Genomic DNA, 24,092 nt, shown 5'->3' on the forward strand with positions numbered 1-24,092 from the left:
ACTGATTGGGCACTACGTCCACTTTGGGGAGGTTTTTTTTTACTTTTAAGTGTGCCCTATGTGAGTAAATATGTGCCGCGTTGCATTTGTATGGTTTATTGTCGCTTAATAAGGGGATTTGCAATCATTAATAAGGGGAGCAATTTGGCGAGGTTGACAGGTATGTGGAAAACAACCAAAACCAAAATAGATGTTTTGTTTGAACATGCCTTCATTTAAACGTTTTTGCAGTTTTTAGTGCAGACCTGCTTTAGTCCAAACCTGCTTAACTGCAATATTCTATATATGAAGAAAAAAATCCTCATCTCATCATCATAAAATTTAAAATGGCGCCGTTCAAGCGGCAGCTGGTGGCAGTACCTCCATCAGTCCTTACTTGTATTCTGTTTTTACAGCTTTTTATCTTCAGTTTATATTTTATTGTTTTTTTTAATGCTGTACTTTATACTTCATAATGTTTTACGCCTTTACAGTGGTACCTCGACATACGAGCACCCCGACATACGAATAATTCGAGATACAAGTAAAATTTCGAGCAAATAATTGTCTCTAGATACGAGACAAATTTCGAGATACGAGAAAGCCAGGTGGCCAAGACATGAGAGGCTGTTTATGATTTTAGGGCACTGTCTTTTTTGCTCTCTTTCTTGTATAACAGATATCTACGAGCACTGGGTGGAGGGTTGCATTTTTTTCAGTGTTTTTTTCCCGTCACTCAGCGCGAATGGTGGAGCGATCACTAATATGATACACATACAAAAACACATGCACATACACATACACATACACGTGCACATGCACATACACATACATATTCACATACACACACGTACACATGTACACACGTACACACTGTGTGCGGTCGATTGGTCCCCGGTCTTTTGGTCGCCGGTCTTTTGGTCGCCGGTCTTTTGGTCGCCGGTCTTTTGGTCGCCGGTCTTTTTGTCTTTTTGGTCACCCCAACCGCGACAACGGGCGTCCAAAAGACCGGCGACGAAACAAGGTAAAACAACACGGTCTACGCATCAATAAAAGCCAACAATGGCCATGAGCAGTTTAACTGAGCTTACGTGTGAGTGTATAAGAGTTTGTATGTACATGTGTTGTCCCTTTAAGAAGCTACGTCAGTCAGGGTCTTAACAAGTTCTCCAACAAAAAACAATAAAAGTCCGGGAAATTTGGAGCTTTTCTTTAGCCTAATAATTACTAGGGCATTAAGTATGACTAAATAGTAATTCGCAGTTTGTATTTAGGGAATTTGAGCAACGATTTAAATGGTAATTATCACTTACCTTCCGGGCGACCAAAAGACCGGCGACCAAAAGATTGGCGACCAAAAGACCGGCGACCAATCGACCGTGTACCCGTAAACACGTACACACGTACACATGTACACACGTACACACGTGGGGGGTATCCACGGCCATGCACTCGTAACCGAACAAACAAATTTAAATTAACTTGGATTAATATATACAGACACACTCAAACATACGTTTAATGTAACTTTGCACAAAACTGAATTCTAATTTTGTATTATTTTTTTTACCTTTGTGCTACGGGTTGACTCCACCCGGACGTTCAGCGGGAGTTTTATCAAGAGTTGTTTGTTTTTGCCTTCCCTTCAAAATATTTCGAAAATGACCCGCACAAATGTCATCACAATACGATAACGCGCGACCACTTGCCAGCTTGTCAGGGTGCCTCTTTTCTACAAAATCTGAAAACTCTTGCCACTTCGTTGTAACTTTCCTGGGTGATAATCAAGGCAAATGGCTTGATAAATTTCACCGCGACTTTCAAATTGGAACTATCTTTTATCCACAATAAAAAAGGCTCTCCATCTCGTTATGAATGTCACTGCGCCGGTGGGAAATTATAGTTAGTCCTTTGGAAGGCCTCTTCTCCTTAATTGCGTCCTTCTGCCTAAGGATGGTGGATTTGGTTGACTTATTCCTCTCGTATTGCCGAGCAAGCTCGGTGACACGTACACCACTCTCATATTTTTCAATTATTTCGCGCTTAATGTTGATTGTCAATGGTCGCCTTTTCTTTGCAAAACTCTGCCGATCCATTGTTGTTTACTTTGTATGTAAATGTAGTTACTATGCATTGACCAACGTGGGAAAAAAACAGGGGGGAATGCAAAGCGCCGCCCCATGCTCCTAGATATATTTTACACACAAAAGAGATGCGGCAAGACAGTGCCATGACCACCTGGCTTGGTCGCATCTCGAAATTTTGATCGTATCTAGGGCGAATTATTTGATCAAAATTTTCATCGTATCTCGAGCATGTCGTAGGTAGAGCTGATCGTAGGTCGAGGTACCACTGTACTATTAAACACATTTTAGTAACATTAAACCACTAGTTATGTGTTACTTTGTTAATAGATCGTGAATTAGAAGAAATAAAACATTTTTTCCAATCCAATATCCTGTTTTTTTTTGTTTTTTCAGAGGGTTGGAACAAATTAATTTGTTTTTAGTTCATTTCAATGGGAAACGTTCGTTCGAGTCACGAGAATATCGATACGAGCTCAGTCCCGGAACGAATTGAGCTCGTATCTCGAGGTACTACTGTACTTTTAATACTTGACTCCTCCCGTTGCGTAAGAGGCAGTCTATGTTCTATTAGGTTAGCTTCTTTCTGCAAGTTCTGGAAGTTTTTTGGACCCATTCAGCCATGCCTCCTCTGTCTTACACACGGTATCAGCTGCTAGTGCTACGCAACATTTGGATGCCACTGGACATCCCCCGGAGTTAAAGAGGAAGAGAAGAGAATGCATAGCTGGACGAAAATGTTGGGAGAAAAATCGACGCTTCAGACCTAGCATTCCATCTATTATTATGGGAAACGAAAGATCTCTCCTCAAAGATGGAAGAGCTAACGTCGCTTACCAGGCTGCAACGAGGGTATTCGAGTGTTATATTATGTGCTTCACGGAGAGCTGGCTGAATGAATTAACACCGGACTCGTCTCCCTGGATGGTTTTGAACTAGTGAAAGCGAACAGAAAAGCTGAGGAAAAGAGGAAAGGTGGCGGACTAGCTGCTTTTATTAAAAGCAGATGGTGTAGCCACATTTGGCACATTAGGGAGAAAGAGCAACTTTGCACTTGAGTTATCACGCTAGTAGCTGTTAGCATCAGGCCGTTTTATATCCCCTTGGAGTTCTCGCACGTTATTACGATAACTGCGTATATACCACCCTTCCGCCAATGTGGCAGACACTCACGAGCTCCTTCACGGTACTGTCTCGTGGCTGCAGACGTCAATCATTGCTGTCGATCAGGTTTTAGATTAGATTAGATTAGAACTTTATTTCATCCCGTATTCGGGAAATTCCCTTGGTTACAGTAGCAAGCACAGACGCAGAAGGCATTGTAGACCTAGGTAAAATAACTGGAGCCACACACAGGAGGTCCACAAGGTCCACACGAGGGGACCTAGTGAATGACCTACAGAGAGCTGGGATCACAGTAACAAAGGCTACTATCAGTAACACAATAGGCCACCAGGGACTCAAATCCTGCACTGCCAGATGTGTCCCCCTGCTGAAGCCAGTACACATCCAGCCCCGTCTGAAGTTCGCTAGAGAGCATTTGGATTAACCAGAAGAGGACTGGGAGAATGTGTTATGGTCAGATTAAACCAAAATAGAACTTTTTTGGTAGAAACACAGCGTCTCGTGTTTGAAGGAAAAATAATACTGAATTGCATCCGAAGAACACCATACCCACTGTGAAGCATGGGGGTGGAAACATCATGCTTTGGGGCTGTTTTTCTGCAAAGGGACCAGGATGACTGATCTGTGTAAAGGAAAGATAGAATGGGGCCAGGTATCGAGAGATTTTGAGGGAAAATCTCCTTCCTTTAGCAAGGACATTGAAGATGAGACGTGGCTGGGTCTTTCAGCATGACAATGATCCCAAACACACAGCCAGGGCAACAAAAGAGTGGCTTCACAAGAAGCATTTCAAGGACCTGGAGTGGCCTAGTGAGTCTCCAGATCTCAACCCCATAGAAAGTCTGTGGAAGGAGTTGAAAGTCCGCGTTGCCCAACGACAGCCCCAAAACATCACTGCTCTAGAGAAGGAGGAATTGGCCAAAATACCAGCAACAGTGTGTGAAAAGTTTGTGAAGAGTTACAGAAAACGTTTGGCCTCTGTTATTGCCAACAAAGGGTCCATGAAGTATTGAGATGAACTTATGGTATTGACCAAATACTTATTTTCCACCATGATTTGCAAATAAATTCTTTAAAAATCAAACAATGTGATTTTCTTTTTATTTTATTTTCCACATTCTGTCTCTCATGGTTGAGGTTTACCCATGTTGACAATTACAGGCCTCTCTAATCTTTTCAAGTAGGATAACTTGCACAATTGGTGGTTGACTCAATACTCATTTGGCCCACTGTATGTATGTATGTATGTATGTATGTATGTATGTATGTATGTATGTATGTATGTATGTATGTATGTATGTATGTATGTATGTATGTATGTATGTATGTATGTATGTATGTATGTATGTATGTATGTATGTATGTATGTATGTATGTATGTATGTATGTATGTATGTATGTATGTATGTATGTATGTATGTATGTATGTATGTATGTATGTATGTATGTATGTATGTATGTATGTATGTATGTATGTATGTATGTATGTATGTATGTATGTATGTATGTATGTATGTATGTATGTATGTATGTATGTATGTATGTATGTATGTATGTATGTATGTATGTATGTATGTATGTATGTATGTATGTATGTATGTATGTATGTATGTATGTATGTATGTATGTATGTATGTATGTATGTATGTATGTATGTATGTATGTATGTATGTATGTATGTATGTATGTATGTATGTATGTATGTATGTATGTATGTATGTATGTATGTATGTATGTATGTATGTATGTATGTATGTATGTATGTATGTATGTATGTATGTATGTATGTATGTATGTATGTATGTATGTATGTATGTATGTATGTATGTATGTATGTATGTATGTATGTATGTATGTATGTATGTATGTATGTATGTATGTATGTATGTATGTATGTATGTATGTATGTATGTATGTATGTATGTATGTATGTATGTATGTATGTATGTATGTATGTATGTATGTATGTATGTATGTATGTATGTATGTATGTATGTATGTATGTATGTATGTATGTATGTATGTATGTATGTATGTATGTATGTATGTATGTATGTATGTATGTATGTATGTATGTATGTATGTATGTATGTATGTATGTATGTATGTATGTATGTATGTATGTATGTATGTATGTATGTATGTATGTATGTATGTATGTATGTATGTATGTATGTATGTATGTATGTATGTATGTATGTATGTATGTATGTATGTATGTATGTATGTATGTATGTATGTATGTATGTATGTATGTATGTATGTATGTATGTATGTATGTATGTATGTATGTATGTATGTATGTATGTATGTATGTATGTATGTATGTATGTATGTATGTATGTATGTATGTATGTATGTATGTATGTATGTATGTATGTATGTATGTATGTATGTATGTATGTATGTATGTATGTATGTATGTATGTATGTATGTATGTATGTATGTATGTATGTATGTATGTATGTATGTATGTATGTATGTATGTATGTATGTATGTATGTATGTATGTATGTATGTATGTATGTATGTATGTATGTATGTATGTATGTATGTATGTATGTATGTATGTATGTATGTATGTATGTATGTATGTATGTATGTATGTATGTATGTATGTATGTATGTATGTATGTATGTATGTATGTATGTATGTATGTATGTATGTATGTATGTATGTATGTATGTATGTATGTATGTATGTATGTATGTATGTATGTATGTATGTATGTATGTATGTATGTATGTATGTATGTATGTATGTATGTATGTATGTATGTATGTATGTATGTATGTATGTATGTATGTATGTATGTATGTATGTATGTATGTATGTATGTATGTATGTATGTATGTATGTATGTATGTATGTATGTATGTATGTATGTATGTATGTATGTATGTATGTATGTATGTATGTATGTATGTATGTATGTATGTATGTATGTATGTATGTATGTATGTATGTATGTATGTATGTATGTATGTATGTATGTATGTATGTATGTATGTATGTATGTATGTATGTATGTATGTATGTATGTATGTATGTATGTATGTATGTATGTATGTATGTATGTATGTATGTATGTATGTATGTATGTATGTATGTATGTATGTATGTATGTATGTATGTATGTATGTATGTATGTATGTATGTATGTATGTATGTATGTATGTATGTATGTATGTATGTATGTATGTATGTATGTATGTATGTATGTATGTATGTATGTATGTATGTATGTATGTATGTATGTATGTATGTATGTATGTATGTATGTATGTATGTATGTATGTATGTATGTATGTATGTATGTATGTATGTATGTATGTATGTATGTATGTATGTATGTATGTATGTATGTATGTATGTATGTATGTATGTATGTATGTATGTATGTATGTATGTATGTATGTGCGTATGCGTATTTGGAGTGTTTTATTCTTGGTTAGCATTGCACAGAAAAAAAGTGTTTTGCCAATGAGTGAAACACTTCCTGAAGAAAAAGATAACAAATGTTAAATGTTGTTCAATACTTATTGACACAGTTCCATATTTTTCTCCTCTCTGCTGTTAAAGGTGTTATGCACCACAATAGCTGCATTTCTTCACTTCTTTTTCCTGTCATCATTCTGTTGGGTCCTGACAGAGGCATGGCAGTCATACATGGCAGTCACAGGTCATCTAAGAAATCGCATTATACGCAAGCGTTTTCTCTGTCTCGGCTGGGGTTAGTCTTCAATTTCTTACACTTCTCTATATGTGTCATTTTGGATACTCATGTTGATGTGTTCTGTTTTATTACTGCCTTTTTCTTTTCAAGGCCTTCCCGCCCTTGTTGTTGCAATCTCTGTGGGTTTTACCAAGACAAAAGGCTATGGAACATCAACCTAGTAAGAATGTTTTTATAAACCTAACCTAGTAGTAACTACAGTAATCCCTCAAATATTGTGGCTTCATCTCTCGCGGCTTCACTACATCGCAGATTTTTTTCTGGGGGAGTTATTTATTTATTTTTTAAATTCTTTAAAATTGAAAATCCATGGTGAAACTCGCAAGCAGAAGCCACTCCCCTGTCCTCCGCTTGCTACTAGGACTCAGCACTGAAGTAAAAAAAAACGTTTGGGGGGGTATTAAATAGGGATGACCCTACTCGGCGGTTTTTCGTTTATCGTGGCCATGTCTGGTCTACATTAACCGCGATAATTGAGGGATTACTGTATAATTTGACCTAACATGTTCGGTTCAGGGCGGCCCGGTGGGGCGAGTGGTTAGCGCGTCGGCCTCACAGCTCTGGGGTCCTGGGTTTATTTATATATATATATATATATATATATATATATATATATATATATATATATATATATATATATATATATACGTATTCGTATTCGTATTCGTATTCGTATTCGTATTCGTATTCGTATTCGTATTCGTATTCGTATTCGTATTCGTATTCGTATTCGTATTCGTATTCGTATTCGTATTCGTATTCGTATTCGTATTCGTATTCGTATTCGTATTCGTATTCGTATTCGTATTCGTATTCGTATTCGTATTCGTATTCGTATTCGTATTCGTATTCGTATTCGTATTCGTATTCGTATTCGTATTCGTATTCGTATTCGTATTCGTATTCGTATTCGTATTCGTATTCGTATTCGTATTCGTATTCGTATTCGTATTCGTATTCGTATTCGTATTCGTATTCGTATTCGTATTCGTATTCGTATTCGTATTCGTATTCGTATTCGTATTCGTATTCGTATTCGTATTCGTATTCGTATTCGTATTCGTATTCGTATTCGTATTCGTATTCGTATTCGTATTCGTATTCGTATTCGTATTCGTATTCGTATTCGTATTCGTATTCGTATTCGTATTCGTATTCGTATTCGTATTCGTATTCGTATTCGTATTCGTATTCGTATTCGTATTCGTATTCGTATTCGTATTCGTATTCGTATTCGTATTCGTATTCGTATTCGTATTCGTATTCGTATTCGTATTCGTATTCGTATTCGTATTCGTATTCGTATTCGTATTCGTATTCGTATTCGTATTCGTATTCGTATTCGTATTCGTATTCGTATTCGTATTCGTATTCGTATTCGTATTCGTATTCGTATTCGTATTCGTATTCGTATTCGTATTCGTATTCGTATTCGTATTCGTATTCGTATTCGTATTCGTATTCGTATTCGTATTCGTATTCGTATTCATATATATATATATATATATCCATACACACACACACACGCACATACATATCATATATACATGTTTTTGAGATGTGGGAGGAAACCCTGAGAAAACCCACGCAAGCCCAGGGAGAACATGCAAACTCCACACAGGAGGACTGACCTGGATGTGAACCCAGGACCGCAGAACTGTGTGGCCAATGCGCAAACCTTTCATCTGCCGGGCTGCCCTCAGTTATATAAATAAAAATTACAATTATCACCACCTCAAGATACAATGTTTCCCTTATTATAACCAGATAAAATACAGTTATTCCTCAAACTGCTTGCTGAATAAAGCCGCACTCGTTGGCAGTCTCATGAGTCGATTGTAATTGGCTGGATAATGGGTGCTCATTGTTGCTTTAATGTGCAGGTCAAACCGTTTCCACAAAGGTCCAAGTGGGTGCAGGTTTTCCTACCAAACAGTGAACACGACACCTTTTCACCAATTTGTTTTCTTACAAGTGTTTTTCTTGTTCTTGCAGTCAGATGCTGCTTATTTTAAAAGAAACATCATTGGTCAAACTCTGTGCTGTTTCAGTTGATTAGTTCTCTAATCCGTTCCACAGTCCTCACACAACTACCAACTAAACCACGGGTCTCAAACCGGTCCTCAAAGGGCCGCAGCGGGTGCAGGTTTTCATTCCAAGCCAACAAGCGGACACATTTTGCAAGTGTAATCAGCTGCTACTTATTTTAGAAGACCCTGATTGGTTAAAATGTCGACACTGGATCAGTTGAAACAAAAACCAGGACCCACTGTGGCCCTTTGCGGAATCGGTTTGAGACACCTGAACTAAACCCTTTAAAATTGGTCAAAATGCCCCCAAAAATAATAATACAATCTCATCTCATTTTCTGAACCGCTTTATCCTCAATAGGGACTCTGGGGGTGCTGGAGCCTATCCCAGCTGACTCCGGGCCAGAGGCAGGGCACAACCTCGGTGGCAAGCCAATCGCAGGGCACAAGGAGACGGACAACCATGCACACTCCCACACCCATACATAGGGTCAATTTAGAGTGTCCAATCAGCCTACCATGCATGTGTTTGGAATGTGGGAGGAAACCGGAGTACCCAGAGGAAATCCACACAGGGCCGGGGACAACATGCAAACTCCACATAGATGGACATGACCTGGATTTGAACCCAGGACCCCAGAGCTGTGAGGCCGACGCGCTAACCACTCGTCCCACCGGGCTGCCGATCATAGAATTATTGACAGTAATCCCTCGATCATGGTGGTTAATGTACACCAGACATGATAACTGAAAAACGCGAAGTGGGGTCACCCCTATTTAAAAAATAAAATATATTTTTTTTAAATATATATATTTTTTACTTCAGTGCTGAGTTCTAGTAGCAAGCGGAGGACAGGGGAGTGGCTTCCGATTGCGGATTTTCACATTTTTATGAATTTACAAAAAAAATCCCCCAGAAAAAAATCTGCGATATAGTGAAACCGCGAAAGTTGGAGCCGCAATATTCGAGGGATTACTGTATAAATGTCTTAAAATGAATAACAAGTATATAAAAAAATCTACCCGGGTTGAAATGCAGGGGAACAAGAAGAAGCTAATGGTAAGCAACATAGTAGAGAGACCGCACGAACACATGAACATACATTTAATAAACACAGTATTAAGAATCAAACAACAACATTAACAACATTATTCAATCACCGAAAAGGCTGCGGGGGTTGTTGGAGACTAACCCAGCTGACTTTGGGCGAAAAGCAGACTACACCCTAGACTGGTCGCCAGTTGGCCGTAGGGCACACAGAGGGACAAACGACCATATGCACTCACAATCATACCGCGAACAGCGGGAATCAAGCCCGTGCCTGCCTACACCGAAGTCAGGCAAGCGAACCTCTATGCCACGAGGTGGCTATTTAACATTTATCACCAACTAACATTAACGTTTTATGATTTTTTTGGAATGTAATTTTATTACCGTATTTACTCTCATATGTACCAACGTCATGTTTTCGGTCACTGTCATCATATCTTATTTTTTTCAGTTGCTCAAAGAATGCTTTAGTTCAGAGGTCTCCAAACCGGTCCTCGGGGGCTGCTGTGGGTGCAGGTTTTTGTTCCAACCGATCCAACACAAACAGTTTTACCGATGAGGTTTCTGCTAAAAAAACAAGCACCTGAATGCAATCCACTGATTACACTTCTAGGATACCAGATTGGTGGATAGGTTTCCTCTCACAAGTTAGAACGAAAACCCTTACCCACTGTGGCCCTTCCTGGAATAGTTTGGGGACCACTGCTTTAGATGGTCCAGGACGCTTAGGAGGCATTCCCAACTGCGACTCAAAATCCAAACAAAGCGGGAATAGCCTCAGGGTAGTCTTTCTCCACGGGTGATGTGCACGATGGGAAATTCACTCACAACAAAACAGGAGAAGGCACGATGTCATCTTTCTCGGCCTTTCATATTATTCGGCGCATGATTCTTCTTCTACCGTGAAATATTGCTTCCTCTTCAGCGCTGAGTACCACCCAATTCAGCAGCGAAGAAGCGGAGCTCTGACTTCCGCCATTTGTTTTATCCCGTGTTCCTCTTGCGAGTTTTAGCGCAATTTTTAAATTTTTATATGAACTTTTTTTATACTTAATATAAAAAATGTGATGTACTGAAGCCGCAACGTGATGAAGGATGACAGTATCTTCCCTTTTCTTGCAGCTGCTGGTTGTCTCTGGAAGGAGGTCTTCTCTATGCATTTGTTGGACCAGCTGCCACTGTTGTCCTGGTAAACTGTCTTTGATCTATTCTTTTATACACCTTTGCATCACATTTCTTCAAAACTCTGACCTTCCACTACTATTTAATTCAGAATTTGAATAAGCATTCAATAGTTGTGAATCTGTATTTTAGATTAGATTAGAACTTTATTTCATCCTGTATTCAGGAAATTTCTTGGTTGCAGTAGCAAGACAGACACAAGACAAACAAGACATTGTAGACCTAGGTAAAAAACTGCCACACACAGGAAGTCCACAAAGTGGGGACCTTCTGCAGACTGAGATTACCGCACAGTCCCTCAGTAGTCTGGAGGTTTTAAAGATCATCTTCCTTGCCTAGATCTTCCTAAACTGTCCTATCACCTAATCAGCAGCAGCGGAGAGGCCTGTGGAGGGCTTTAAAGCACACAAGTAGCCTAGCAAGCACCGGCAGCTCCTCCATCTGATCGGGGAGAGAGCTCATGCTCCCATAACAATGATGGAATTCTCGGTCTGGTGCGTTGCCCCTTCTCTATCGTCCACTGTTCACAGCAGTGTGCAAATATACATATCATTTTTTTTTCCCAAGATGGCGCCGTCACACGGCAGCCAGTGGCAGTAGCTCTGTCCACTCTTATTTGTTTTTCGTGTTTTACAGCATTTTTATCTTTTTTTATTACATTTTGATATTTTTTAATACATTCCTTTTTACTTTACTTTGTACTTTATACTTTTTACTTTAATGTTTTTACAACTTTCTTTGTTCTGTTAGCCTGGCTTCTATCTGCTACTTCTTTTTTGGAACCATTCAGCCATACCTACGCATGAAGGAGCAACACCTCAATGCCGCTGGAAATTCGGAGCTGGACAAAAGCGACGCTTCAGACGAACCATTCCATCATGGGATAAGATGGAAGAGCTGTCGGCGCTTACCAGGCCAGAAACGGAGTCGAGTGGTTCCACTCTGCTACTGTTGATTCTTCAGCTCCAGACTACTGAGGAACTGTGCGGATAAACTTGGAAGAGTGACTCTGTATATTATCTACCTCGGTCACAGTCTGCAGAAGTATCACATCTTGTGGAAGAATTCATGTGTGTGGGTCCAGCTTTATCCAACTCTACAACGTATTTTTCTTGAGTATGTATCCATTTTTGCTACCGCAACAAAGATGGCCCCGCTCAATTGGCAGCCGGTGGCGGTAGCTCCGTCCGCTCTTGCTGTTTTTGTGTTTTTGCTGCTTTTCTGTCTTAATGATTTGATTTGGTGATTCTTAATGATTCCATATACTTTACTTTGCTTTGTACTTTGTGCTTTTGCTTTGTTGTTCTGTGGCCTTTGCGACTGTATTGTCTAACTTGTAACTGTGTGTAACTATGCCTTTCCTGTATCTGCATTCTCGCCCTCTTGCTACTGTCACAATGAAATTTCCCGAATACGGGATGAATAAAGGATATATATATATATATATATATATATATATATATATATATATATATATATATATATATATATATATATATATATATATATATATATATATAGACAGAACAACAAAGCAAAAGCACAAAGTACAAAGTAAAGTATATGGAATCATTAAGAATCACCAATATATATATATATATATATATATATATATATATATATATATATATATATATATATATACATATACATATACATATACATATACATATTTATATACATATATATACATATATATACACATACACATACACACACATACACATACACATACACATACACATACACATACACATACACATACACATACACATACACATACACATGCACATACACATACACATGCACATACACATACACATACACATACACATGCACATGCACATACACATACACATACACACACACACACACACATACACATACACATACACATACACATACACATACACATACACATACACATACACATACACATACACATACACATACATATACACATATACACATATACACATATACACATATATACATATATGCTCTTGCCTCTTCCACCTCCTCCTCGCTACTGAGTTCCGGCAACAAATGTTCACTCTCCTGGAGCTCGATTAAATCCTGTGTCATGAGTTCTTCGTGGTGCTCGGCGGAATTTCCAAGTGACATAATATCATCCATGACAACGAGTTCATCATGTACAGCAGGGGCTGCTGTTTCAAAGTGTCTCTCAGCGGAAAATGGCCACAATTTTTTCCATGCTGAATTAAGAGTTGTGTGACGCCCTGCCATGCATCGTTAATAATTTTCAAGCAATGGACAATATTAAAAGTGCTCTTTCCAAAATTCACGAAGGGTTAGGTTTGTGTCATCTGTCACATCGAAGCATTTCTTGAATAAATACTTCGTGTACAATTTCTTAAAATTTGAAATCACTTGTTGGTCCATGGGCTGGAGGAGTGACGTGGTGTTGGGCGGTAGATAGAGGACCTTGATGAATTTATATTCATCCACAATTTCCTCTTCGAGACCAGGAGGGTGACCAGGGTCATTGTCGAGGACCAGGAGACATTTCATTGGCAGGCTTTTCTGTTGAGATGTTTTGTCTCTTGAAGGCACGCGGGTTCTCCGCATTGGACACCAGCATCGGCTTAATTTTACAGTCACCGCTGGCATTGGCACACAAGGCTAGAGTTAAGCGGTCCTTCATAGGTTTATGCCCCGGTAGTGCCTTCTCCTCTGCCACGATGAATGTCCGCCTGGGCATCTTCTTCCAAAAAAGACGAGTTTCGTCGCAGTTGAACACTTGTTGGGGGATGTAACTTTCCTGGGTGATAATCGAGGCAAATGTCTTGATAAATTCCACCGCGGCTTTCAAAATGGAACTTGCTGCTTCCCCGTGTCTGATTACCGAGTAGATTCCAGATTTGTTTTTCTTTTCGAACCTGCCATGACTCACTTTAAAGGGTTCTGAAGATGTTGAAGGCTCCCCCTTTTCAGATCCTTTCGTTGTTAGCAAATCCATGTAAAGTCCGCTGGCTTTTTCACATATAGTTGACTCGGTCACGCTATCTCCTGCTAACTGTTCATCTTTTATCCACAATAAAAGAAGGCTCTCCATCCTGTCATGAATGTCACTGCGCCGGCAGGAAATTATAGTTAGTCCTTTGGAAGGCCTCTTCTCCTTAATTGCGTCCTTCTGCTTCAGGATGGTGGATATGGTTGACGTATTCCTCTCGTATTGCCGAGCAAGCTCGGTGACACGTACACCACTCATATTTTTCAATTATTTTGCCCTTAATGTTGATTGTCAACGTTGGCCTTTTCTTTGCACAACTCTGCTGATCCATTGTTGTTCACTTTGTATATAGTATTATGCATTGACTAACGGAGGAAAAAAAACAGGGGGAAATGCAAAGCTCCGCCCAGTGCTTGTAGATATATTTTATACTTGAAAGAGATGCGGCAAAAAAGATGGAGAATTTTTCTCGTATCTAGAGCTAATTATTTGTCGAAATTTTCCTCGTATCGCGAGCATCTCGTAGGTAGAGCTGCTCGTATGTAGAGGTACCACTGTAAATAAGTATTTAATCAACAACAAATTGTGCAAGTTATCCTACTTGAAAAGATGAGAGAGGCCTGTAATTGTCAACATGGGTAAACCTCAACCATGAGAGACAGAATGTGGAGAAAAAAACTGAAATTCACATTGATTTTGTAGAGAAAGTATTTGCAAATTATGGTGGAAAATAAGTTTTTGGTCAATACCAAAAGTTAATCTCAATACTTTGTTATGTACCCTTTGTTGGTAATAACGGAGGCCAAACGTTTTCTGTAACTCTTCACAAGCTTTTCACACACTGTTGCTCGTATTTTGGCCCATTCCTCCAGGCAGATCTCCCCTAGAGCATTGGTGTTTTGGGGCTGTCGTTGGGCTACACGGACTTTCAACTCCCTCCACAGATTTTCTATGGGGTTGAGATCAGGAGACTGGCTAGGCCACTCCAAGGCCTTGCAATGCTTCTTACGAATCCACTCCTTTGTTGCCATGGCTGTGTGTTTGGGATCATTATCATGCTGAAAGACCCAGCCACAGCTCATCTTCAATGTCCTTGCTGATGGAAGGAGATTTTCACTCAAAATCTCTTGATACACTGCCCCATTCATTCTTTCCTTTACACAGATCAGTCGTCCTTGTCCCTTAGTAGAAAACAGCCCCAAAGCATGATGTTTTCACCCCCATGCTTCACAGTAGGTATGGTATTCTTCGGATGCAATTCAGTATTCTTTCTCCTCCAAACACGGGAACCTTTTTTTCTACCAAAAAGTTCTATTTTGGTTTCATCTGACCATAACACATTCTCCCAGTCCTCTTCTGGATCATCCAAATGCTCTCTAGCGAACCTCAGACGGGCCTGGATATGTACTGGCTTCAGCAGTGCGTCACGTCTGGCAGTGCAGGACTTGAGTCCCTGGCAGCGCATTGTGTTACTGATAGTAGCCTTTGTTACTGTAGTCCCAGCTCTCTGTAGGTCATTAACTAGGTCCCCCGATGTGGTTCTGGGATTTTTGCTCACCGTTCTTGTTATCATTTTGACGCCATGGGGTGAGATCTTGCATGGAGGCCCAGATCGAGGGAGATTATCAGTGGTCTTTTTAATAATTGCTCCCACAGTTTATTTCTTTACACCAAGTGTTTTACCTATTGCAGATTCAGTCTTCCCATCCTGGTGCAGGTCTACAATTCTGTCTCTGGTGTTTTTCGACAGCTCTTTGGTCTTGGCCATAGTGGATGATAGGTTTATTAATAGGTATACTTTAATAAAGGAGAGACATCGTTGACATATTCCAGCGATAACTTGCAAGTGAGAATCGTCCTGGCTTGTCCTCGCAACCGTGACATTCTGAAGAAACGGCATCCTCCTCTGTCCATTTACTCGGGCATAATCAAAACACTTAAGGTAATCTGATTCAAACAATTGCATAAGCTAACCGAATAACACAATTAAGGTCAAAAAAACAACTGCCACAACAATTGCATATCAGGTCGGAAACCAAAACACCTGCGTAAGAATTTGCACAAGTAAGCATAATAATTTTCATACATGGTGAACCGAGCGGATTGGAAACCAAAACAACTGCCTAAGAATTTGCACAAGTAAGCATACAAATTTTCATACAAGGTGAACCGAGCGACAGTATTTTTAAACAATATGCGAGTATTTTCGGAAGTTGATTCGATTATCGTCATCTGCCGGAATCCAAGTCAAAGCAATTTAAGAGTCCTTCACAGATTTTCATCGCGAACTCAGATCAACAGTCCTCGGCCCGGAACTTGGTGACCTGTCAGGTCAATAGTCCTGAAAACAATTAAATGTCCGCGAAGCCAGCTGTGGGGGGAAGTGTCCTTGTTATATCGAGCTTTCTTCTTTGTAAGAATGATATAATAATATGCACATATTTCAATGCACAATATGCACATTTATAATAATATCCCAGAATAACCCCAACAGTGGAGTTTGGAATCCGAGAGACTGAGGTTGTGGACAGGTGTCTTTTATACCGATAATGAGTTAAAACAGATGCTATTAATACAGGTCACGAGTGGAGAGCTCGTTAGACCTCTTTGACAGCCATAATTCTTGCTTGTTTGTCTCTAAAGGTTGATGTTTACCCATGTTGACAATTACAGGTCTCTCTTATCTTTTCAAGTAGGAGAACTTGCACAATTGGTGGTTGACTAAATACTTATTTGCCCCACTTTCTATCTCTATCTCTCCCCCTCCCCCCTCCACCTCCCACTCCCCATCCCCAAAAAAGACAATGTACAGTGTATTAATTGTATTCTTCTTTTTTTAACAGGTTAACATGGTCTTTGGGATTCTCGTTTTTAACAAACTGGTGTCCAAAGATGGCATCACTGATATGAAACTAAAGGAGAGGGCTGGGTATGATTTATATCACACTTTTACACTGCACTACACCTATATATACAGTTGTGGTCAAAAGCCCTTTTTCCAAGCAATTAGAATTGTTTTTTTTTTGTTGCAAAAATAATGTTAATACCGTTGGCCGGGTGGTTAGCGCATCAGCCTCACAGTTCTGAAAATGAGTGTTCAATCCGAGGTATGGACCTCCCTCTGTGGAGTTTGCATGTTATATTTCATCTCTCATCACCGCCAGAAGTTGTGCTGCAAGCACTGAATGATCCGTTTGTGACCATGTGACCCCAGCTTGACCCACGGAAGGCTATAGTATAGCTCCAGTGCAACCATTGTTCCAGTCCCCTAAAATCTTCTCTTGTGGCTTTTGCTACTTGAATACGTGTCGCGTGTAGCCTTTTGACTTCGTATCGGCGGTGCAAATTCTTACTAATGGCAAAATTGCCTTAATTGCATTAAAATGGTTTTATTATTATATGAAATTTTTATGAAATAGATTTATGTTTTGTCGGCGGGCGTGGCTTCACTGCTCATTGGAACACCCTTGAATTTTTCATTGAAATTTTTAGCTGTAAATCGGCTGTAATTCAACACATCTGCATCAAACATCCTGAGCTCACAAATGGTCCTACCCTGAACGGTTGTGTAAGAATCATTCCCAAAACTAAAGTCTGACAACACTTCATAAATAAATTACAAAGAAACAAAATACTTAGTGTTGCATTTATGTAGGCTGCCCGAGTCGATTTTCATCGTTATGTCTGCAAATTTAGTGTCAGTAATGTTCTCTCTTTAAGGTTACTGATATACACAAAAAACGTCAATTTCTTCTGATGTTCATGCCAAGATTCCATTCAGGTTTTTATGACATTGCGTCCGAGTGTCAGTCAACTTATCCTTACAGTGACATAATTATAAAACTATGGCAGATCCATACATTTAACATATTCGCAGGCAACTATATATTTACAGATTTAATCACAAGGAAATAGAGTTCCTTTTTCAGCCTGAAATGCGATAAACAAAATAAGAAAAATAAAAGGAACTGCACATGAAGTCCCCGTGACCAACACATAAATATAAATGTTAATAAATTTCAGTCAATTTATTTAGTATATTCTTGAACTAAATTCATAATATGTTTTCTAGGTTTCGACCCCTATAATTTGTTAGACCATTTGTGGGACCTACTGGAAATATAACCACAACAATACTACTGCTTTCTTCAGATGAAAAACACAAATTTAATCTAAAAAAAGAGATAACAACAACTGGTGCACAAAATACAGTACTATTTCTTGTCTCTCCAGCGCATCCTAGGTAGGCCCCCTGGCCTCCTCCCAGTGGGAGGTGCTCGTAAGACCTCACCACAAAGGTGTCCTTGAGGCATCCCAATTAGATGCCCAAGGGAGAGTCAGGACACCTTGCAAAGGAATCTCATTTTGTATCCAAAATCTCTTCTTTTTTTGCTCACGACCCACATGGCATGATCATAAATGAGGGTAGGAAGGTAGATCAACCAGTGATTTGAGAGTTTCGCCTTTCGAATCAGCTCCTTCTTCACCACGACGGACTGATGCAGTGTCTGCATCAGTACACATGCTTCACCGGTGCACCTATTGATCTCCCGCTCCATTCTTCCTTAACTTGTGAACAAGTCACCATGATACTTGAACTCTGCAACTTGAGGCCACAGACTCAGCGAGTGGTGCGGTCTCAACAACTTGTCCCTGAACGTCTAAACCATGGAACTCCTGTAGTTCAGACGGAACAAGGCTGCTCCACTCTGCTGATCTCAGTGACTTATTTATTTCGTATTTATTGATTTTTTTGTCTGTTTGTTGTTGTTATTTGTGCACTACGTGGTGAAAGTTTTAAATCTCATTATACTTGTGTAATGAAAATAAAAGCATTTGATTCATTCAATTCAAACTGGGGAAGGACCTCATCCCTGATCCGGGGAGTGTATGGCACCTTTTTCCTACTCAGGCCAATGGTCTCAGATTTGGAGGTGCAGATTCTCATCCATCAAGTGCTTTTCACTTGGTTGCAAATCGCTCCATTGAGAGTTCAAGATAACGGCCTGATGAAGAAAACAGAGCTAAATCATACGCAAAAAGCAGACATGCAAATCGGAGGCCACCAAACTGGACCCAATCAACACATCAACTGCATCTAGATGTTGTCTATAAAAGTTATGAACATAATCAGTGGCATAATGCAGCCTTGGCGGAGGCTAAACCTCATTGGAAACGGATCTGACTTAATACCAACTACTCAGACAAAACTCTGATGTCACTCATAATACAGGGACCTGACTACATATCAGGTGTTCCGGTACCTGATACTCTAAGAGTACCCACCCCCACAGGACTCCCCAGGAGACACAGTCAAATGCTTTCTCCAAGAACACAAATCACCTGTGGACTCGTTGAGCAAACTCCCAGGAACCAACGAGAAGCCTGCTGAGAATAAAAAGCTGATCCACTGTTGCACGGCCGGGACAAAAAACATTTCTCCTCATGAATCCAAGGTATGACTTCCCGACAGACCCTCCTCTCAAGTTCTGCCAAATAGACCATTCAAGCAAGGGTGAGGGATGTTATCCCCCTATAATTGCAGCACACCCTCCATTTTCTAAGATGGGGGACCGAAACCCCAGTCTGCCAATCTAAAGACACTGTCCCCGATGTACACGTGTTGTTGTAGAGGCATGTCCACCAGGACAACTCCACAACAACCAGAGCCTTTAGAGCAGGGGTCTCGAACTCAATTTACCTGGGGGCCGCTAGAGGCCGAGTCTGGGTGAGACTGGGCCGCATCAGGATTTCCACAAGAAAAGCACTGATAAAACATTCCAACGTTATCAAATATCTTTATTTTTTAACAAAAAATAATGAATTAAATAAATGAACTTAAAGATGAATAAAAAATAAATAAATCAGTAATACAAAACCAAATAATACTAATGAGCATACAGTAGATATACACTGGCTGGCTAAGTAGAGAAAATGAATTATTTTTATTCCATTTCAAATGTCTGTATTAACAGCTCTTTAACCTTTAACTTTCTGAACTTGAATGGAACATTGAACATGAAATATTCTGAACACGGCTTCTCTTGCCTACTCCCTGCTGCTAGAGACCTGGCAGCGCTTCTTCTCACATAGTCACATTTGGCTTGAGGCAGGAAGCAGTGGAGACCCTCAGTAGAGCTTGAAGATGCTCATCAGTAAGTCTGGACCTGTACTTGGACTTATTGAAGTTCAAGGTGGAGAAGAGCTTCTCACACAAGTATGTGCTCCCAAAAAGGCACATGGTCCGCTTGAACCTTCGGGAAAGTTCAGGGAAGCTGGGGGTCAACTCTCTCAAAAATTGCCCAAGCTTGTCTGCTTCTCCACTCACCTCCCTGAACTTGGCTTTGAGTGCAGAGTTGCACTGCAGGTCAATGAGCTCCATTTGAAGCTCAGGAGGGGCATCTTGCACATCAAAGGAGAAGGGGTCTGCAAAAATTTGAAATGTGGCTTTGTGTGTCTTGAAGTCTGCAAATCTGTGATCAAATTCCTCCTGTAGCTTCGAAATGGCCTCAACATACTTCTCACCACTGAATGGTTTGCCTGCATCCACGAGAGCCTTGCATGCTGGGAAATGGCAAAGGTTTGTCTGAGAGAGCTGGGCTTTCCATAACACAAGTTTAGTGCAGAATGCTCTCACGTTGTCATAGGCAGCACTGACAAGTTGCCCCTGGCCTTGTAGCTTCTTGTTCAGTACATTAAGCTCATGTGTGACATCAACAAGAAAAGCCAAGTCCATGAGCCATTTGGGATCACTTAGCACAGGATCAATCAACTCACAAACGGCGTAGCTAGCTTTGACTGCTGCATTACTGTCTTTGGTAGCCTTCTTGAAGAAATCCTGTTGCCTCAGAAGACATGTTTTAAGACTGGCAACCTGGTTGGCTCTCTCATCTCCCTGGTATTTTTCGTACTCCTCAGCATGTCTCGTAGTACAATTACGTTTCAAATTGTATTCCTTGTGCACCGCAACTTTTTCAGTGTAAATGAGACACGTCGGGGTGCCCCTGTGTTCAACAAAGAAATATTGCACTCCCCACTTTTCTTGAAACTGTCTGTGCTCATCACCGACCTTTCTCTTCACGGCAGGCTTTGAAAGAGACATCTCTGGGGCTCTGTAATATGTTTTTCCACTTGGAATGAGTCTTGGGTTGATCTTTCACATTCAGTCGCGCGGGTTTGTGGCGCATGTGCACTTTCGCTCTCCGTTTCAATCGCGGAGATGGCTACAGACACTGACAGGCTGGATCACGGATCATAGCGCCTCATTCAGTTCTATGCTGAGAGCAGCGGAGGAGTGTGCGCGCCGAGCGGAGTGATCGGCCTCACGGCTTCTCCTCCGCCCAGCTGATTGGAGGAATGAATGAGTGAGTGAGCGAGGCACTGGACAGCCCGGCTGATGTCCCGCCCTCCAGAGCCGTATACCTCACCGTGATTGGTTCATTCAGCTCCGAACCAAAGTTCCCTCTAATTTTTTGTTGGTCTGAGCAGAAAGACAACCTCCCTGAGCGCACTGAGTACCAGTGTGAGCGACATCATCGGTACTCGGATGATTCGCCTAAAGACGTTTCGCCGACGGACGTTTGACAGACGGGCAGGTCGCCGAATGGACGTTCCACCGAACGTTCATTCGGCCGAATGGACGTTCCACCAAACGTTCATTCGGCCGAACGGAGGTTTCACCGAAACGAGATTCGAACGCTCGCCCCGCCGGATCGTGTGTGTACAAGTTTTTCAACCTCGGCCTGCGGGCCATATACGGCCCGTTAGGATTTTTAATCCGGCCCGCCGCCGGTGTTGTCCAAATTATAGTAAAAATCAATGTTCGTCTACCATCAATGGCAGCCCGGGAATAAGCACTCTTGGGCGGGCATGGCAGTCCGGGAATAAGCACTCTTGGGCAGGCAGATGTAGCAGAACCGAGCAGTAAAATGACAGCAATCGGGTCAAATCCATCCTAAAACAGCATTTAATGATTAAATACAAATACTGGATGATATCGCGATGGAGGCAAAAAAACGTCTATAGACGTCCATTCGCCAAACGGCTCAAAATGCTCTCAAATTCGGTCAAATCCATCTGAAAACAGCGTTTAATGATTAAATACAAATACTAGTATTTGTATTTAATCATTAAACTAACAAATACTAGTACGACCTGTCCGTCTGTCAAACATCCATCGGCGAAACGTCTTTAGGCGAATCATCCGGTCACGACATCATCATTGCTCGCTATGGGCACACCAGTATCACACCTGCCACAAGCAGGTGCATGTCAATGTTCCCTCTAATTTTTCATGTAAAACATGCTGTAAAACACGAAAAACATGAGTGGACAGAGCTACTGCCATTGGCTGCCACTTAAACGGCGCCATCATGGGGAAAGGGGTAAAAAAACAAACAAACAAAAAAAAAAAAATCGATTTTTTTTTTTACTGCGCGCCATATGATTGCTACTGCGCAGAGAAGACGAGAGTAGTGCGCAATTGCGCACGCGCGCAGCTTAGAGGGAACATTGCTCCGAACACAAGTGTCATTCATATCATTTTTGCGGGCCGCACGAACATTAATCTTTCATATTAAGACGGGGGCCGCAAATTATCGTCCCGAGGGCCGCAGTTGGCCCGCGGGCCGCAAGTTTGAGACCGCTGCTTTAGAGCCTCCAGACGGATCTCATTCACTAGGTAGCTTTTTAACCACCTCAGTGACTCCAACCCCCACGATACGAAAATCTACTTCAGAGGCTTTGCTTCCTCATATCGGTGGAGTTGAGGAGGTCTTCAAAGTACTTGTCCCATGACATCGAGGTGAGCAGCGTGCCATTCTCACCATAGACAGTGTTGGTGGTGCACTGCTTACCCCTCCTGAGACGTCAGATGGTGGACAAAAAAATCTGTTTTCCACCAGCGTGGGTGGTATATGGCAGGGGTGGCGAACAACACAATTTAACACATTTTAAACTGTCAGATTCAAAGAGCTACACCATGCAATTACCTGCCAAAACAGACAGAGACACACACAAAATCACAAATCCAAGATGGCAGCGCGCACGGGTGCAGCGGCTCTTTGCTCTCCAGTTTGGTGTTTTGTTTTCTCAGTCTTATCGTGATGTACGAACTTCTGTGAGACAAATATTTTCTACAGTCGCCAGGATTTAATTACTCTCGGTAGGAGATGTGATATATATCCATCACAACCGATTACCAACGAATCTACAATATCCCTGAGGACATCTCGAGACCACCGGGATCTCCGTGGATAGTCAGCCCACCCAGCGTACGATGGTGGTGGCGAAGGGAAAGAAAACAAAAGTGGGGATGCCGGACGGGCCTACCTGCTAAGCCGGCCTTTGCGTGTACATACACAACGACTGGTGCTGCAACAGTAGGATCATTAACACTCACTGTTCCCCTGATTTAGAGCGCTTGGCAGTTCGGTGCAGGCCCTTCTATCTACCTAGGGAGCTAACGATTGTCCTTGTAATGGCTGTTTACATCCCACAGGATGCTAACGTTAGCACAGCACTTAGCCTCCTGCTAGCGGCCGTAAACAAACAGCAGATTGACCACCCGGATGGAGTCCTTATTGTCGCCGGTGACTTAAACAAAGCATGTTTAAAGACTGTTTTGCCTAAGTTTATCCAGTACGTGAAGTGTCACAACAGAGGAGATAAAACTTTAGACCATGTTTATTCTAACATCAAACATGCTTATAGAGCCACACCCCTCCCTCACCTTGCTGGATCCGACCATCTCTGCCTGTCCCGCACCCCTTCATACAACCCACTCCGGAGGCTAACAAGGCCACAAATAAAGATAATAAAAACATGGCCTGGGACACTGTACTTTCCTACATCAAAAACTGTACAGAAACTGTCACTGTTAATAAACGTATCCAGGTTTTTCCTAACCAAAAACCCTGTATGACCAGTGA

At 40.7% G+C, this 24,092-nt stretch overlaps 1 protein-coding gene across 6 annotated transcripts in view; it reads left to right on the forward strand.

Annotated features, from left to right (window-relative positions):
- The window catches only part of LOC144073050 (adhesion G protein-coupled receptor B1-like), a 200,845-nt gene that overhangs the window by 135,046 nt on the left and 41,707 nt on the right, over nt 1-24,092 (forward strand). For all 6 annotated transcript variants that reach the window (XM_077598564.1, XM_077598567.1, XM_077598568.1 and 3 more), the window contains 4 exons: nt 6,773-6,923; nt 7,017-7,086; nt 11,130-11,196; nt 17,007-17,092. In XM_077598564.1, the coding sequence (XP_077454690.1) occupies nt 6,773-6,923; nt 7,017-7,086; nt 11,130-11,196; nt 17,007-17,092 (374 nt within the window). The remainder of the gene's footprint in view (nt 1-6,772; nt 6,924-7,016; nt 7,087-11,129; nt 11,197-17,006; nt 17,093-24,092) is intronic.

This window comes from Stigmatopora argus, chromosome 4 (genome assembly GCF_051989625.1).
Source record: "Stigmatopora argus isolate UIUO_Sarg chromosome 4, RoL_Sarg_1.0, whole genome shotgun sequence".
Lineage (NCBI taxonomy): Eukaryota > Metazoa > Chordata > Actinopteri > Syngnathiformes > Syngnathidae > Stigmatopora > Stigmatopora argus.